The sequence below is a fragment of the Cryptomeria japonica genome, chromosome 2 (assembly GCF_030272615.1).
Source record: "Cryptomeria japonica chromosome 2, Sugi_1.0, whole genome shotgun sequence".
Lineage (NCBI taxonomy): Eukaryota > Viridiplantae > Streptophyta > Pinopsida > Cupressales > Cupressaceae > Cryptomeria > Cryptomeria japonica.
In genome coordinates, this window is record NC_081406.1 from 668684029 (window position 1) to 668703773 (window position 19745).

Genomic DNA, 19745 nt, shown 5'->3' on the forward strand with positions numbered 1-19745 from the left:
GGAGACCACTACAATTAAAAAAATGGTGCTTCATTCATGTATGTGCAATGAGTACTAAGTGTAATTCATGGAAATGATATAAGCTTTTGTAATATACTGCAACACCATGTACAAAATTTTTGCAACACATGACCTTGCACATTTTATAGATACCTGCAAACCAATTCTGTTCTTCCGTTTCTTCCATCGCTATCTTGTCATAGGGAATCCCTGCAAATCTATGTAATCCACGTACAACCACTTTTCTTCTTCTATGGCTCCTTTGTGGCAATCAATGTGCAATTAGTATTACCTATATTTTGCTGTTTATACCCTTAAATTAATATAGAATTACCTTGTCATAACATCTTTACACCACAATGGAGGAAATATTTCAAAATCCTTCGTACAAAATAAATTCTCTTTCATTTCAAGTGACAAGAAATGAAGTTTCATTGGTAAGTTAGAAATGACCATAGGAAGTATCAAATGCACAAACAACCATTATCATCATTTATTTTTCAACAACCTTGTATACAAAAAGAGAAAATATGTTACATATTCTAACAGAAAGGGGCCATGCCAATTGGCATCTTGTGGACACTAAGTTAAGTAGATAGGCTTTACATAATATACAACCCCCTCTGTAAAATACAAATGCAGATTTTGTACACATTCCCTTTTAAATGCACCAAGCATATGCAGGCAAGACTATAGTTTGAAGAGCACGCCTGAATATATATTTGACAAGACTCTAGATCTGAATTTCATGTCATAGTGAGCCTCGTACCTACAAAGAGTGCATCCATTTTATAGGCCATCTGTCCGTCCAAAGACAAATGTTAAATCACAATGCTTTCTGTTTGACAACAAAATAAGATAATTAACACACAAATTATTATGTATCTTGTAGTAATAATCGAAAATTTCACCTTTACTTGCATGAAGACCACAGCAACTTTGATGATTTGCTTGCACTAAATAATGAGGAATATGGACAAATTGATACAATTTTTTTCCATGAGATCACCAGAAAGGGCACCAACTGAATTTCATACAAAAAAATCATTAGCCATTTCTTTACTATTGAGACTCAACAATTGTGAATTTTCTTCCAATAAAGCAAAACATAATGATTTTCTGAAGCGATATCATTGTTGCCAAATATTCTATATGTGTGGTTTATACCATCTTGTACTTTCTATAGGGCTCCAAGAAGCATGAGGAAATGGAAAATTGAATTTAATGTCTGTATATACAATTCACATATAAAAATTTACATGTCTTAGAACCATCTCATAATTTGATATGCTATTTTGTGGCTTCTTAATACAAAATTCATGTGCTTGTCGATTTTCCTTGGAGAGCTTTGAACATACATTGTATTAGAAATTCATGTGCTTGTCGATTTTTCTTGGAGAGCTTTAAACATACATTGTTATAGAAAAATTATTGATCGATGTTTGTCCAATGTAATTTACCTTGGCTTCTGGCACGTGTTGCAGAAAAAGATTCAGAATGGACCAGGTGTTTTTCTAGGTTCTTTTATAAACCAAAATGTCATCACATAAATGAGAATAGAGTTGGCATGATGAGGTCTCAAATATCATTGATAATGCAAATGAACATGCCATACACCTAGTTGAGGATAGAGGCATCACGACCAAGCATAAAGCCCAGACTTCATCTTGAAGATTGTCTTCCGGATGTTGGGATGCGCTATGCAGACTTGGTGATATCCATAAGCCAATTTGACCTTCAAGAAATGTTTTTACACATTAAAGCTAGTCCAAAAGGCTTTCAATTCTAAAAATTGGTGGTAATTGTTCTCAATAACTTATTGAGTACATGAAAATATGACTAATCACCACTCATTATGTCCTTGAATGCCCATTCCCAGGTTCTTTCAATCAAAGTCTCACCATTGGGTTGTAGTTATTAATCTCTAATCGATGTTGTCATTTGAGACCTTAATTTCTATTCATCACATCCTGGGGTTGAAGGTCCCAATGGTTCAGTTGTCGGGGAATAAAGGTTTTCGGATCACAATTATGCAAGAAATATTGGGTAGCATCTTGCCTACTCAAACGATTCCTTGATTGAGCACTCTTATCTACACTCTCAATGGATGTAGGGCATAAGGATTGGGTGGCTGCGATATCAGAGCAAGATCAATTAAATATGGAATCAACCTAAATGGATGAAGTCTTAAGCTCCTCAAACGATCAAGATAATCTACAATATTTAATTGCAGGTGGTGAATAATTATCCTTTCCACTTTAGCTTCTTTGCTTCTATATCAAAAGTGTATTTGCAAATTCAAATGTTTGACTGCTATATCTTATTAGAAGATAAAGTATTAATAGAAGTGAGTTTTAATCAGTGTTACCCAGGGACGCGTTTCCTGGGAAAAATCAGGCGTCCCGGAAATGGAAACGTCCTGGGGACAGCAGGGGCTGCCTCATGTATTAAATATTACATTACATCACGTATATGAATTTTTTGAATTTCAACTCTCATTTGGACTCTCAATTCAACTCAATTGCTATGTATAATCAAAGAAACGGGACTCGGACTCGGCTCGGACTCGGCAAGGCCGACTCGGACTCGGACTCGGGACTCGGCGTCAGACTCGGCTCCAGACTCGGCTGGACTTGGGACAGTGAAAAACTCAAGAAATTTAGAGATTTTTAAATATTTAAAACTTGTTTCAGACACCCTTTATTGAATACACCTTAAAGACACAATAACATCATCAAACTCGGCTCATTTGATTACATACACAAGTATACATCAATCACATAAGCATAAACGCAAATTGTAGCTGAAGAAAATAACAAACATAGATATATAAATATTGTCAAATGTATACAATATTACAAAACTCATGGAATAAAAAATCCATGTCATCATATGATCATCATCAAATGTTTCATACAAATACCAAAGGTAAATACAAGTACAAGTCTATGGCTCAGAGGAGCCTGCACCCTCCGGCCCCGACCCCTTGCGAAGGCGTCTAAGGTAGGTCCTAGATGGTTCGACTGCCATAGCCGCTCCCTGTGACACCATGCCATGCTCACCAACATCAGGAACATCCGTGTCACTATCTGCCTCTGAATCTCCTGTCTGTGCTTGTGCTCTCCGCTCCTCCTCTGCCATGGCTACAGTCTCAACCTCTATATCTACCTGGTCGATCCAATCAGTGTCAGACTCGGAGGTTAAATTTTCTCTACTTCTATCGACGTAGTTTCCCCCCATATTTTTCGACGAGGGTTTGGGGGCAGCGCCCCCAAGGTGGGGTCAAGGGGCAGCGCCCCTTGCGCGCTCCTTGTCGCGATACAGGGCGAGGTCGAGGGGCAGCACCCCGCGAGGCCAAAAAAACTTATTACAAGTCTGAATTAGGGTTTCTTTGAGAGTCTTCCTTAGGGCCTGGTTTTGCTCTTGTTGCTAATTGGGTCTTGCTTGGTGAGTGAGTATCATTCTTGAAGGTCCGAGCTAGGTCAAGTTGGTGAGTGATAAAGTCTGGAATGTCATCCTGATCTTCAAATGCCCTGAATTTTGGCTAAGTCTGGAATGTCCTGATCCTGAAATTTGACTAAGTCTGGAAAACTGAAGAATCCTCCAAACTCTAGATTTTGCAATATAACTCCTGGAGGCTCGAAACCACTCTCAAACATCCTGACAGTATATATGGAATATAACTTAAAGTATAAGTGACATTTCCTTATTATACTTAAATGTTATATTCCATAAAATAATCCTGACGGAGAGACCAAAATGTCAAATTTCGCTCCTGACTCTTCCAAAAAGACTTATTACTTTTAAAAAAAACTTTTTAAAATGTTTTTTTTTGTCATTTTATTAACCCAGCCAGTAGCCGAGTCTGGAGCTCAGGACTCGCCGAGTTTGGCGATTTTGAGCCAAACTCGCCAACTCGGCGAGTCTGGCGAGTTTACTCCCCAGACTTGGACGAGTCCGAGTCCGAGTCCCTAGGACTCACTGAGCATGACTCGTACTCGGACTCGCCGAGTTTGAGCGAGTCCGGGCGAGTCCCGTTTCTCTAATGTATATGATGAATGATTTATCAATGTTATCATATGAATATTTGAAATTTCCCTATATATTCTAAATTTTCCCTATTTTTTATATAGCTGTCCCCCACCCCAAAAATGGTGAAAAAAATCCATCCCGCAAACCTGTTTCCTCATCCCCCTGTCCCCCCATCCCGGACACTCAGGGTAACATAAGTTTTAATAACTTTATCATCTTCGTGCAACTAGCGAATATTGTGAATGTCATCAAAGGCAACCTCACAGTAATGCTGATAAAGGTTGTCCAAGTTGTTGGTTAACAGATTCTGTCTTTTTCTTAAAAAATAAAAAATAAAAACACGACTCTACTAAACAAGACTTAACTAGTTAATCAACAATTGGGTAAACCAAAGATAGTTTCCTTCTGAATTTTGAAGTAAAGGTAAAGCTCCCTTCGTAAGATAAAATGTAGATTTTTTGGCATGTATAAACAGAAAGTTTTGTATGCATGGATTGTCAGACCCTTTGAGAGGATGGATAAAGGCTCTCAATCCAAACACTCTACAAGAAGAGATTAAGGCTAGAGACATGGAATCTCAAACGGCCAATAATGAATTTCAGTTCAAAAGGATTCTTATCTCAAAAGGATAAGGGTAAAAAGCCTTTTCACAAGGAGTGGTCTAAGAAAGACAAATTAGATGATGAGCCTCGTAATGAGTTGCATAAGAAGAAATTATGTTTCATCTATAAGGAGCCTTGGGAACCAAGTCACAGATGTCTTGGTAAGGGTAAGGTGCATTATATTGCAGTGGTACCTGACAATGCAGAAGAAGAGAAGCCAGAACACATACAAGGCAGTGAGCACAATGATTCTGATGTTCAGCAATTGAGAGATGAGGATCAGTCACCTAAGGACGTAAGGGTGGAACTATTGCCACTTAATCTGGTACACCCAGATTCAATTCTTTCAAAGTTGTAGGGACAAAGGGTGACAGTGTAAGTAGATAGTAGGGCTACTCACAATTTCAAAGACTCTGCATTGGTAGCTAAGAGGGGCATACACTAAGGATTTTGAGGGTTTTAAAGTCATCGAAGCAAATGGACTCAATATTGCATGTTTCTAGAAGGTACCTTAGTTGAGCGTTACACTGGGTAATTACAATGTTACAGATGATTTCCATGTGATGGACTTGGAGGATACTAATGCTATCTTGGGCATACAATGGTTACATTCCCTAGGAAAATATTCTCAGAATTTTCAAACAATGGAGCTTAAATTCAGTGTTGATGACAAGAAGGTAATATTGAGGTATGTCCGATGGTGCTCCGAGTAATGTAAATTCAGTGTTGAACTAGAAAGGTCATGAAATGGATATAAACAGTAGTGCAGACCCTAAATGCCTCCAAACAGCAATGGAAACCTCTTTAAATCCCAAGCACCACCTTCCTCTGTGGTCACGCAAATAAAGGAAATAAATCTGCAAATAATTCTTTTAACCTGCTCCTTCAAGACTAAATACAACTGAAATCTTTCACGATGAAGTCAAGTTGTGATCTCTATGTGAAATCACCAAGTAATTCTCCAGATTGGATCTTTCACCAACGTAGAAGATGTTACTTGCAAGGGTTTTCATCCTCACAAAGCCTGAGTTGAACCAAACCCAAATCAAAAAAACCTACAGGGTTTTCTAAGAGAGAAATATTAGAAATAATAAATTCAACATACCTAATGAGCTCTAAATTCCTCTTTTTATAATCCCTTTAGGGAACCCTCTCGAAACTCCCTTTTAAAATCACTTAATTAATTTATTAAGCCTTTAACTCCTAAAAGTGATTTAATTTACTTTTATAACATTTTCAGCACTTAAGGTCACTTGTAAGCATGCCATCATTTAAAACTTTCCATCCTCTTTCCAACGAGCTATAACACCAAGGTGTCTAATAAATAAATTTAATTTTAAAAAAGCAACCTTAGTGAAAATAGTTAAATATAGCTCAATAATGCACCCAATTAGCGACAATGGTCAAAATACATTAGAATTGAAATCTGACTACGTAGGAGTGATTTCGATGATGAAAGATGATAAAAATGGACCTGACTGGATGACTTACTAAAAATAGACGCTCCCTCTAAGAATCTTGGAGCCCAAACCAAAAGCCAGAAATAACATTTGAAAGTGTCATATAACTACTCTAAACAATTTGAGCTCACCGGTAACATCAAATTACCCCTTTGAACACTCTGACACAAAACCAAAAAGTCAACAATCACTGCACTATAAGGGAACTTGAAAATGGGGACATTACATTTCTATTCACACTTGTTAATTAAGTTTACTTAGGGTAGACACAGGATAATTATAACTTTGTCTCAAGTCATAAGATTAAGACACATGTAATAACTTATGTAATCCTAAGTCTCACCTTGGTCTATATAACCAAGGAGTTCCCTTTGTAATCTCAATCTAGTCAATTAATTGCAAATAATCTATCATCTGCATCGTTTGATAAAATGCTATTATTCTCTCAAATCCGATTTTGCTTCTACTTTCATGTAAGTTTCTAGTTCTAGGGTGGCTACAATCTTCAGCCAAATCTTGCATTGCATTAAACATTCTATACCAACTCTTAAATTCCTTTGTACTGCAAAGCTACCCTAATCATAGTTGAAAAACTTAGACTCGGCAATGACTCGGCAACCCCCCAAAAATCTAAAAATTTGGGACTCACAAAAACTCGGGGAAAAACTCGGCAATAACTCAACAACTTTAAGGGAACTTTTGAAAACACATTTTCTTTAAAATATTCTTTAAAACACACATTTATATAAAACTAATATCTTTAAACTTACTTATTTTAATATTTATTGGAATAAACATTTAACATATAATATCGAATATGATTTAAATTATAATAATTTTTATTTTTAATATATTTTAAAAAAATTAATAATTGCTAATGTATCTTTAAATTTACTTATTTTAATTTTTATTTGGAATAAACATTTAACATATATTAATAGAATATGATTTAAATTATGATTAATATTTATTTTTAATATATTTTAAAAAATTAATAATTCCTAATGTCTAATATTTATACTTAATAGTTTATAATTCTTTTTATTTTTTAATTTTAAAACAAAGCCACTTATCAATCAATTTAAAATTTTATACATCATTTTATCAAAGATTGGGTATGGATATCGATCAAAGCATAAAGGAAATTCAAAATATTATTGGTAAATGAAATCCAAGAGGGAACCGTCTTGCCCTGGAGTCGCGCAATCGTTGTCGTGCTTTGCAATGCTCTTGAAAACCCGATGTAAACCATTTGTTTGCATTTTTTCAACTGACAAAAATGGTAGAATACCTATCAGTCGCGTGAAGAAGGTCGTGCCCTGTGATATCCCCACCGCTCCACATGATGTAAGGCATTATTCTTAAATAAAAGACAAAATCAATTATTAAAACAATATTAACAAATCATTAACAATATTAATAGATTTAATAAATTAAGTAATTATTAAATAGATTAAATAGGATTTAATTCATTTAAAATTAAGTGATTATTAATATTACATAGATTAATTCACTTAATAAATAAAATGATTATTAAAATATAAAAATGAATTTCACTTAAATATTTATTAAAATATTAATTCATTTAATTAAAAAAAAGGGTGTTTTATACTTAAACACCACCCCCGCGGGAAGCAGTGGAACGGGAAACGCAGCCTAGGCTGCGTCTACCGTCACACCCCTTCCTTTGAAGGGAAATGGTGTGACGGTAGCCGCAGCTTAGGCTGCGAGCCGTCACCACCTTTCTCACGGGAGGGTGCCCCATGGAGGGACACGTCTACTCCCCTCCACGGGTATTTAACCCAATTAAATTGCAGGGATCGAGGAGGATGAAAGAGGACGCAGAGGTAGGAAGGGAGCATCTGCAAGTAAGTTCATGATATTTATTTTTTATAATATTATTTATTTTGTAATGAACATAATCAATGTATAGAATGTTCACTAGGATATAAGGTGTATAATGGAAAATAGGTAATGAATAGGTAGACGCTGTCATTTATGCATGTTAATAAATATAAGGAATTAATATATTGATCCACACCCTAAGGTATGATTATGTTAAAATAGATAGGGTAAATGGAAATTAATAAGAAGGTAATGCATAGGTAAATGATGGTAAGGAATATTGAATATATACATAAGGAACACATTAGGAATATATGTGTGAAGTACAAAATGAAGTAATATTAAATTACCAATGTATTATAAAGGAAATCACATATTGGGGGCTATAGGGAGGGAACTCCTGTAGTCTAAGGAAGGGATTATGATAATCCCCAGGGCAGTACATGTACTGAAAATTGATATGCATATGTATGGCTTGGTTGATTAAACTCAACCAAGAAGAGACGGATCTGGCCTGTCCCCTCTGAGGACTTGGATGATGAAGGCATCACCAAGGCAAGGAATAGACAAGGGTCTTCCTTGAAGGGCTTGGGTGTAAGAGGTTACACCCAAGACAGGATTTGAACTCAATTTCGATTTCCTGAAGGGCTTGGAACCAAAGGGTTCCAAGAGGGCGAGCCTCACGGATGCCTAAGGACATACTTTTGTATGGCATTCGTATCCTTCTTATTAGATGAAAATTATGATATTTTAATTTAATATTAAAGTTAGATTGCAATTAGATTACTTCCATTTATATATATATATATATATATATATATGTTTGTTGTATTCTAACAATCTATTTTGCAGGTTGATGATCTCTAACTAGTAGGGACATTACATGCCTGAGCTAGCAGTCGCATGTCAGAAAGAAGGCTCACATCATTGAAAAGGGCTGAGTTTTTAAACTGTTTTTAGTGATTTTGGGAGATTTTTTGATAAAAAATCACCGCGATTTTAGGGTAAAACTCGTTGCCAAGTATATGCGTGAGTGACTCGCAGCCAACTAGGGCTCGCGAGTCTTTTAAAGACTCGCAAAGTTTTTCAACCATGATCCAATGATGGCCACCCATAAAGGTAGCACCAATTGGATGCTTGGGAGGTATTTAATACCCATCCTATCATCCCCATCCCTAAAATATGTGGTTTTCGCTTTTGGGTGGGATGGCCCCCCACAAAACTATTGGGAAAAGGTGACGTGCCTCTTGCACAATGCTTAAAAAGTTAATTAATATTTATTTGGGGTCCACCTAGGGAATCTAGGGATGCCTACATCACATGGGTTAGACATTCTTGGACACACCTTGTAGTTGTATGTTGTATATAATATTTAGAAAATATTTGATGACACAAAAACATAGTACAAAAAGAAAAAAATTAGGACATGGCTTTGTGAGCTCAAGGTCTATTCAATACCATTTGTGTTTTGTGCAAACTTATTTTTATGAAAGCAACCACATGAGTAGTTGATTAGGTTGGTTGTCATAACATTTGGCTTGTTGGCTAAAGTTAGATTGGGCATCTCTTGTAGGTTGCATATGTCAAGAGAGGAAGCAAAGATTGGAAATGTGTGGTTACAAGAGTCTCATTTTCTGTTCATGGAGTATGATTTGTGACATTCATGATTTAGAAGCCTTGTATGGAGACTCTACTAGTGTATTGTAATCTTGGTCATGCAGAAAATACACTGAGTTTGGGTGTGCTTTTGGAGGCTAGTATTTTCCCATAAGAGTGCTTTACTAGCATACATCTAGTGTTATCTTGTGGTATGTCAATTATTCTTTTGCATTATGAATTATGAATAATTGCTTTACATATTTTTCTCTCAAAGAGTTATGTGAAAAGGTATATTATTGCTGCAAATTTCTTTTCATTTTCTATCAAAGCCAAGTTGTCAAGTTGCAGGATGAGATCTCCCTAGTACTGTTAACCCTTGGTATGAGTAGAATCTTGTGCATAATTGAATCTATCGTCTTCTATGAAAAGAATAAAGGCATTTTCATGGTTACAGGCTAAGTCACCGTGTTCGCCGAATTTTCGGCTTCAAGTTCGAAATTCGGCGAACCTATGAACAATTAATAAAATTCGTCAAAACTCATCTAAAATTCGCATGACATAAAGGTTAGCAATTTTTTTGGGTATTTTCACCGAGGTTTTGATGCATTTCGTAGAGGTTTGAAGGTCACCACCTGCGCTCATTGCCGACTACTCCCTGCACAGCGCACAGCAGACCGCCATTTAAGTTGAGGTTTTATGTTGTTTGTCCGTCGACTTAAGTAGCCCGCTCATGCCTTGCAGATTGCCATTGACTGAATATGGGCATTGTTCGTGCCCCGCAGACTGTCATTGACGCACTTTCGTGCTTTGTGGGTGTGAGCCGCTGCTCTTTCCCCGCAATTCATCACGACTATGCGTTCAGCATAAAATTTCGTATCAATTTTAGTTTTGCTTCTTAGGTTTTTTTTTCCTTAACTTATGATTCCATATTAAATTTATGTTGTATTAAATTACTTATTGATATTAAACAGATTAAAGGTTTCATATTAAATTTAAATACTTATTAATATTGAATAGATTTAGATTTATTTATTCTTTTATTATTTTTATTTAGTATAAATAAAAAAAATTAATCTATTTAAAAACAATAATAATTTTTTTTTTTATTCATATTAAATAAAAAATATTACATATATTTAAAAATAATAGTTTATATAAGCCAAATTAGTGTCGAATTTTTTGTCCTTGCCGAATTTCATCCGAATTTTATAGTTGCCGAACTCGAACTCGAATTCGAACGCAGTGACTTAGGTTACAGGTTTGCTTGCAAACTAGAGTTGTTGCAAATCTAATGTTTGATGGAGATTTGGCAAGTTTTTTTGTTTGGACTATTTTGGAGAGGGCTTTGGAAATGAGTTTTTGTGGGTGAAATCTTAGGAAAAACCAGCTCACCATTAAATCTAACAGACACAAAAACTAATGGATAGATATAAAAAATGATATATTTTGGATTCATCAGTCTTTTTGCCATTTTTCAGGCCATTAAGAAATAATTGATTGTTAATGGTTGTACAATCATATGGGATCCGTGAGACCATATGAGAATCAATTTATAGGTCTACAATAGAGTACACTCGATAAATATGCAAGGAATACTTTGTAGGTTATGTCAAGCATGGAGTCGTCAAATAAATAATTTAAAAGTGTTTATGGAGCAAACAAGGTATGGTAATCTTAGTGATTGCAAAGTTGATGTCAAAAAAGCAATGGGATTATTGACCATGGCCCCTGATCACATGGCCCAGTAGGTAGTCATACACAGCCCACAAGGGCTAAAATGCATACCTACAGCCTCATTGCCATAAGTGGCACATCAGGCTATTGAAGGTTGCATAGCCCAACCTTCACCCCCTTGCTGCTCAATCGGCTCATCACCTCTACCAAGTGATGCCCCTTGTTTATTCCACTCACCCACCACTACCATTGATAACGTTGCCAAAAGAATGCCCAATCACCTAGAGAGTCAACTTTTTGCATTTTATAGTCAACAAAAAGCTCTTTCTAAGTACTCTGTTGTGGTATCAATAATTTTTCAAAACATTTCTGTTTTGGATAGAAAATGCTAGTAGGAAGCCAGTTTTTCTTTTCTTTTTTTCTTGTTTCGATAGGTCATATCCTGTATCCACAATATCCAATTTTGGACTTCTTATAAGTGATAAATATAAATTTCTGAGCTGTTCTCAATAGATAAGGTTTGGAAATATTAATGTCATTTATTCAAGTACATTTGTGTTTGAGTTATTTGAGGATTCCTTGATTGTGGTACTTTTTGGGTTTTTGGCAAATCAAATCTAGAGGTGATTTGGTGTTTGAGACGTGGTATAATTTACATGTCTATCTATTCCTGTTGCTATTTAACATGGTTACTGATGCAATGTTGGATTTCTACATTGCATCGTGAGATCTATGATTTATGGAATCTTGTAGGTTGCCTATACTTATAGGTTGCACAGAAAACTTAGATGTGAGCCATCTATACCAATAGATATTTCAATATGAATACAAATTCTATTTGGTTGGCCTGGTTTGTCACCTAGTTCATTGGTTTGGTTGTCATTATGAAGTAGAGAGAGATGATATTTGACTTAGATGAATCCAACAACATGAGAGACTTCTGGGTGGTGATCATGGTGTTAAGGAGGTTCCTTGTACACTTGAGCTTTGGCGCAACATAGCTGTTTATACAGATGCATTGCTGATGGTGTTGGATCGATTCCTAATTGCAGGTGATGATTTATCTTTCTTGGTTTGGAGATCTTGGTTCTACATTATCCTCTAGAGCTATTGGTGTTGTATTGAGTATCTGTGGACCATTGGTGATCTCTATTTAGAAGATGGTTATCATGATGTCATTTGTAGCTTGATATAACATTTCAATGGAATTTTCGCCAATGATGCGGATTCAACACTTGGAAATGGATAATCTTCTATAGTGGTTGTTGATTTCATGGAGGAGCTCTTAGATTCCATTTGTTGTATGCAATGGAAGTTCTTGGACATATTGAGTTCTATTCAGAAGAGATGGTCATTTTCATGTGATTTGGAGATTCTAACATCTTGTTACCATGGAGGGCTCTTGGAGTCTTTGGTTGAGGTATCGATTATAATTTGTTAGTTTGACAAATGATCCTTGTTTACAGGATGGATGGTATTGTGCCATGATGGACTCTTGATTGTGCATTAAAATTTTGGCTTGATATAAATGCTTTTAGGAGAAAATATGTTCATTTGAGGCATAAGATATTTTGAGGAGACGTAGATCATGACATCACGGAGAGTTCCTGATTCTAGAGTTGGATCTTTGGCAGTTTGCGGTAATCTTATTGATGAGTGTTGTGATCATTTTTCTTGTGCGCTTCTAGTTATTGTGGTGTTGCATTGGAGTTCGGTTGACATGAGATGAACAATTGTACACTTGTTTTAGATTTGGGTGAGGCTCAAGATCTCTTGTTCATGGAAATTGTGTGTTGAGACAATTACTCTTTGATGAGGTTCTGGGAGGAAGATTGGCGAGCCTACTTGGATTGGACATGAGTTCAACATGGACCTACTGAGATGATTGTTCTTGGAGAGAGTAATTGTCGCTTGGTGTATCTTGGAGGAGCAATCTCGTTCTCCACTATTATCCTCTCAGCAATGAATGAATTGTAGGGTACTGCCCACCTTGATTTCAGATGTTTTTAGAATTGTGTGTTGTCTTCTCATGGACTGAATCTTGAGCTTTGGATGTTAGTTCAAGAGGGATTATTTAAAATTACCTAGCATGGTTTCTTCTTTGTCTTCTTTTGTATATGAGATTGCTATGATGATAATTTTGAGTAGAGGATGGTTTCATGCTTAGTCCTTAGTGTTGAAAATGTATATGTGGTTTTATCTTCCCTTTGTTTGAGAGGCTTACATCCTCGTTGACCTACTGATTCACATTATATTTTTGATCTTTGAGTTGAATAATTGGATGTTGATAAGACACCTATGAATTTCGGGTTTTGTGAAGGAAATCTTACTTGTCACAACTTCAGCACTCAGAGGTGTTGGTAGAAGGACATGGTACATAGTTTTGATTTGCAGGTTTTCTCTAGATGATTTTGTGTTTCTTTTTTGAGGTTCACGGTTAACATGAATTGAAGTTGAGGTTTGAATAGAGTCATTGTGATCACTATGTTTGTGGTCATTTAATACTATTGTACTTCATTGTTTTTTACTAGCAATATGAGGCTCTTTATAATCTCTTTCTATTATGATGTTGGCAACATGGGACAGCTGTGGAGATTAAAGGTGGTAGATTTGTGTTGCATTGGTTTAGTGTGCAAGTTTGCATATCATTGTGGATGTTCCTTGATATAAGATAATATTGATGATAATTGTTAACACCTTCTATGTCAGTGCTATTGGTAGACATCTGGATGTCTTGATTGATTTCAGATTTGACATTACCCATGCTTTCGGAGTTTTAGGTTGTATGTGTGTCCTTTGTTGGATGTTCTCATTATATTGTGGTGTCGAAGGTCTTGAAAAAATTTATTGCATATTTATGTGTTGTTACCTTGGAGGACTTCTTTGTGCACGATAGTGTATGTATAGGGACTTGTGATCATGTATTGGGTTGAATATTTTGATGGCATATTATCTACCTGTTATGATGAGTATACTTTTCTTTTGAGGTATAGATAAATGGATGTGTTCACAATTAGTTGTCGTTTCTATTCCACAAAATTGATGATAGAAATCTTGGTAACTACTCAGTCTATTGTCACCATCGGATTTAGTGTTTGTCTTTGGATATTGAGTTGAGGAAAGATTCATGCTTCTATGTGATAGTTATTGTGTTATCTCTTTGGACTGGATCTTATCATTTGTGCATTTGCATGATGGAGGATGAGGATTCTTGTTTGAAATAGTGGTCACCTTGATTATTGTTGTAAGCATCTTGATGGGGCACATGGAGCATTTGGATTATTTGATGTACATGTTGGCTATAGTGTTTTCTCCCTTGATGGTTCAGTTTAATTTTTACCCCTTTTGCAATAATACAACAAGTGGGGTAATGTTGGGAAAATGTGTTTTGCACAACTTGCTTAATGCTTATCATATGAAATAATATTTTTTTGTAATCTCTTTCATGGAGATAATGCATTGAGTGTGCTAGTGCTTTTAAAGGCTGGGATTTTCCTTATAGAATTTTCCAAAGGTACATGTGGTGTCATCTTGTGCTATGTTTGTTATTCATTTGCATTGTAGATTTTGAATACTTGTTTTGTTATATGGAAATGTATTTTATTGCTCATAATTTCCTTACAGGAACAATGGTTGTTTGAGTCTCAAATCCAATTCAAAACTTTGGGCTGTGAAGTTTCATCAAGTCTGAGCTCTTGAGCTTTATTCAGATTTTGTGTAGAAAGCTCTAGAAAAGTAAACAAATAGCTCTTTCCAATATATGAGTTGTATTCTAAGGGGCAGGTCCCAATTGTAATATAAATTTCTTATCTTAGAATAGAGAAACATTGTGCTCTATTGGTCAAGAATTGAAAACCCATATTTTCAACAAGGATCTATGGTTGGCCTAAATAGCTATTTTAGCTGGCTTACAGCCACAAGATGATGCCTTATCAGAGAACGAAGAACTCACTACCCTCAAAGAAGTCCTGTAATACCTGAATGAAAGGTTTGAAGCTCATTAGCTCTCTCTCATCCTGATGATGGATCATGGAGTGTGATCCGAAACATTGATGCAAACAAAATATACACAGTTGAATCCAGAAGCTTAGCATAATACTCTTTGATTATGTTACATAAAGTTGGTTCAGCATACCCCAGACTCTCACATTCAGCAGATGGAAGCAACATAACTCTGGAAAGCTCCAGAACCAACTTGGTATTGGTGGTGGTCTAGAACCATACGTACAGACAGAAAGAGCACCAATGGGAGAAAATGAAGACCCAGTTGTAGAAGGGGATTACGACAAAGGTGGAAAGAAAGCTCTTATCATCAAGAAGTTGAACTAAGCAAGCCAGGCTTCAACTTTTTGTCCCATTTTGACATAGGAAGTCTAGCTCTGTTTTGTATATCGTCTCCAGTGAAGAGATTTGCTATAAGGGATTTGCTAGAAGGTTTATCACTTATTATAATTAGAATGCTAGACGTATAGCCAAAGTATATGTTCATATTGCAGTACACATGTGCCAGGTGGGTCCATAGTGAGCTATGTATTCTCTTTAGTATTGTTGTTAGTAAGGTGGTATTGTAGATATTATTGTACTCATGAATCTTCACCAAATATATTTCCTGCAGAAGATGCTGCTATTCTGGGCCACTACCTTGGTTTTTCTCTCTTTTATGGGCTAGTGTCCTATGTAACCCACATTTTACCAAACCAAAACAATTTTTAGGAAAAAAATCCTATAGACAAGCTTCTTTGAAAAATCTAACAAAATAGATGGGCCTACTATATACAAACCTAATCATACAGATAATAATCTGTTTGATTTATGCTGTAAACACCTAATAGAGATGAAGTCCTTATGTTGTAACCTACTTACTTGTGAACTCTAATCAAGTACAAATAGTAAGAAATAAAGATAAGCGAAAATAACAATAGCCATTGTTCATCAAATGATAATGGTCATAAATACACCTGGGAAAATAATCTACACAGACGTTCATAGTGAACAACTTACCCAATATAACTCTGACACAAATTTTCATGCAATGTTGCTTGTGCAATTAGCTTCTGAACTTGGAATTTAACTGTCAATCCAGGCTCCGCTTCACGTGTATCTCCAATACCAAGACCACTCCGATCAACTGAATATAAGGCTGCATTGATTGGGACAGACCCAGTTGTACCAGATGGGAAATCCCGTCCAGTAAGCTTGTTTCTCATACGAGTCATAACTACCACAGCTCGTTCATTCAGAACTTCATTTGCATCACCTAAGTGGTTTACTGCCTGCACATAACCAAATTAAAGTTTTCAAGTCAATTATATGCAGGAAAGCACCTACAAATAAACTTGATTATAAGCAGATATTCATGCCTCTAAAAGTTCCCTTTCACGAGCTCCTCGCTGATGCATATGGGGTGGCGCTGGCATTGACTCCTCACTATTTACTACTGGTTGAGCATGTGTGCTGGCAAGATTTGACATGTGAGGAACTTCATTGATGTTAAATAGTCTCCAGTTTATCAAAGGATCATGGACAAAAGCCTGCACCCAGAAAGAGTAACTTAATACCGAAAAACAAGCTGGCATTATTTACATCAATATGGATGTTAAACTACCTCCATCATTGCCATAACACTGTCCTTATTTGACCTAAGGACCTGCATAACATTTTTGCAAGTTGATATAAAATTTCCTTCAATGCCGCTGACCCCCATAGCTTTGACAAGCATTCTAGTTAACCTGAACGGCACCTGTTTGAAAACATTCAAAGATGCCATGAAGTCTATAAGGCTGAATCGAAGCAAATGCCCAAGAAGCAATATCTTTACAAAGAGGTTCAAATGCCCAAAATACCTTTTCTGGAAATTTTTCTCGATTCATGGAAGCTTCAAAGCAATCTCCAAAATCAATATGTATAATTTTTCCACTGAAGCAAATTATAAAATTAAGTTACAAATCTTCAGAAACAAAGATATTCAGAAACAAAGATAATCAGAAATACGAACACGTTTACTGTAGAAAATAACAAATCAAATGTTTTAACACACAGCAAGACAGAAACCTGAGGCGATGCAACATAAGATTGCTAGGATGTCGATCACCTAAACCCAAAAGATAGCCCACCTGAAAAATCAATAGAAAATGTTTCGAAAAATATTAACTTGAAAGTTCAAAACAAACTTGGATGTAAGGATGACAGGATAACACGCACCATACTCATAACAGCCAAGCTGCGAGTATAATTTGTTCGACGATCAAGCCAAACTTCAGAAGTTCTGCTTTTTAACCAGAGGACCTGTATGGCAGTTAGCATATTAAATTGAAGTTATAACAATGTTAGCATACTAAAGTATCATTGTAGAGAAACTTGGAAAAGGATGAGAAAATCCAACATGTTATCCATTTTATGACAAAGAAAAACGAAATGTTAAGGTTAAAGTTCTACAAGTGCCACTATACACTCAATCACCATTCTAGTTTATCTTATTGCACAATCATGTTTTTCTAACAACCATACTGCTAGTAGCTATAACATTAGTAGATCAAATTGTCATACTACCTTCTAGTCGTACAACCTGTAGCTGTATAATCTGTATGGAAGTGGTTTATAGTAATATAACCTACAAAATAGTCAATCTCCATTGTCATATGACTAGCAAACTCCACAAACTCATATATCATATACCCTACTACCATCGTCTGATCTAATTTCATTGTTTCCATTGTACATTATGATTTCTTCTATGTTTTTACCACCATACAGACTACTTTAATGCCACGACCATACGACTAGATTTTGTTGTTACCATACAAAGTCGCCACAGATACAGACACAACCATATGACTGCTTGTACAAAGTTCTCTGTCTACAATCCATGTTGTACAGATTTCACATTTTATAAAATGATTGATGGTGATTCAATTGGAAAATTTGAGAGGCCATCCATATAGACTGAAAAAGTGCATATAAAGATTGTGTTATAGCATGTTCATGCTATACTTTGTAGGGATGTTATCTTCAAGTCTCATCTAAAAAGCAGTATGGAATGGTCAAGAAGAGTCCCAAGTTCGTTATAACTTTTAGGGATATATGTTCAGTTGCTATTATACGAACTTCACAGCATATTCAATCTACATGAGTGGTTTGAAGAAATTACAAATTTCACTGCAAGAACAAAAAGTAGCTGCAAAAGATAATTCAAGTACAAGATTTTCAAATTTTGCTGGTATTAATTCAGATCCATTGATCATGTTAGGAAAATGTACAAGTACATCATAAAATCCCTTTTCCCACAAATTGAAGATTTTCAAAATAGCAATTGATACGGCCTGGGAAAAGGAGTTATAAATTTATAATATACAAGGACAATAAAAAACAAACGGAAAAAAGAAGCATCAAGAGATACAACTTAAGTGATACAACTTAAGTGTACCAATACTGTAGAAGCTCTTTGTGTTGATTATGGTGGGTAGAGAATTTTGAAGATCATTTATTAAAAATTGCATTGGCCAAAGCACAGATAGATAAAATGATTCAAGTTCCCTATTTTAACTTCCAAGACTTCAACTTTATTTAGCAAGCATGGTAACCAACTATGAACTAAAAATAAAAAATTTATTGTACATACGTGGACTCTGCAACCACTATCACTTATACGTCGAGTTCTCTGTTTGAGACTTTCAATATCAAAACTAATGTTAGTCAAACAAAAAATTAAATGGTAATTCAAAGTCAAACATTATGGGAAGACAAGTTGACAAGCAAATAAAAGGCATGTATATAGAATAAAGGGAACATAAATCTCAAAAAAGATTATTTAGTAAATGATCAACGTTATTGTATCCTCTATCTTATCAAAAAGCAAATTGATGGGAGCCACAAGAGCTTCAGATATTGTACATGATTGGGCTTAACAAAGGAGAGACTAATAACTGGGCAAGTTTACATTCAGTTAGAATTTAAGCTAAGTTGCCAGTATGGGTACGTAAACGGGTACAAGATACGGAGCACAATTTTTTTCCTTGTGTGTGTGTACTGTGTACACACACACCAAAAAAAAAATCAAAGCAATATACAGAATTGTAAATCCAAATACATTTGATAGAATGATACTTCATTGATCAATGCCAAAAGCCAAAATTTTAGTAATAAAAATAAATATTAAATGCCAATTGATAATTCAGAATTTCAATATTATGTCATATGCCATATAAATAATAATATCTATCAGCTGCCCTTCAGAATGCCAAAATGAGAAAAGAGAGTGAAGAGAGCAAAATGATCTTTGTATTGGGCAAATAATGCTTTTAGGGGCGTTTTAGAGTTTTTAAGTGCAAAAAAAAAAGTTTAAAATGCCTTTTTGTTACTTTTTGGCATCCACCGCCTTTGGGTACACTTGGGTACGCACCCCCAAGTGAACCCGTCCCTGGATGCACCCAATACAGGTGTGGGGTGGGTTATCGGCATACCCAATAACATAGAATTTAAGAATTCATCTCTTTAAAGCATAAAGAATTTTACATGACACAACATACCATTATAC

The 19745-nt window shown here is 35.6% G+C and overlaps 1 protein-coding gene across 6 annotated transcripts in view; it reads right to left on the reverse strand.

Annotated features, from left to right (window-relative positions):
* Positions 1–386: 386 nt before the first annotated feature.
* Positions 387–19745, reverse strand: part of LOC131034005 (serine/threonine-protein kinase TOR) — a 158360-nt gene continuing 139001 nt past the window's right edge. For 4 of the 6 annotated variants that reach the window (XM_057965335.2, XM_057965332.2, XM_057965330.2 and 1 more), the window contains 8 exons: positions 17414–17497; positions 17264–17325; positions 17056–17128; positions 16818–16952; positions 16573–16743; positions 16214–16485; positions 912–1024; positions 470–800 (listed from right to left, as the gene is read on the reverse strand). In XM_057965335.2, the coding sequence (XP_057821318.1) occupies positions 1006–1024; positions 16214–16485; positions 16573–16743; positions 16818–16952; positions 17056–17128; positions 17264–17325; positions 17414–17497 (816 nt within the window). In that variant the 3' untranslated portion in view covers positions 470–800; positions 912–1005. Of the gene's footprint in view, positions 801–911; positions 1025–16213; positions 16486–16572; positions 16744–16817; positions 16953–17055; positions 17129–17263; positions 17326–17413; positions 17498–19745 lie in introns of all 6 variants that reach the window. The other 2 variants (XM_057965334.2, XM_057965331.2) reach the window with 2 other exon arrangements.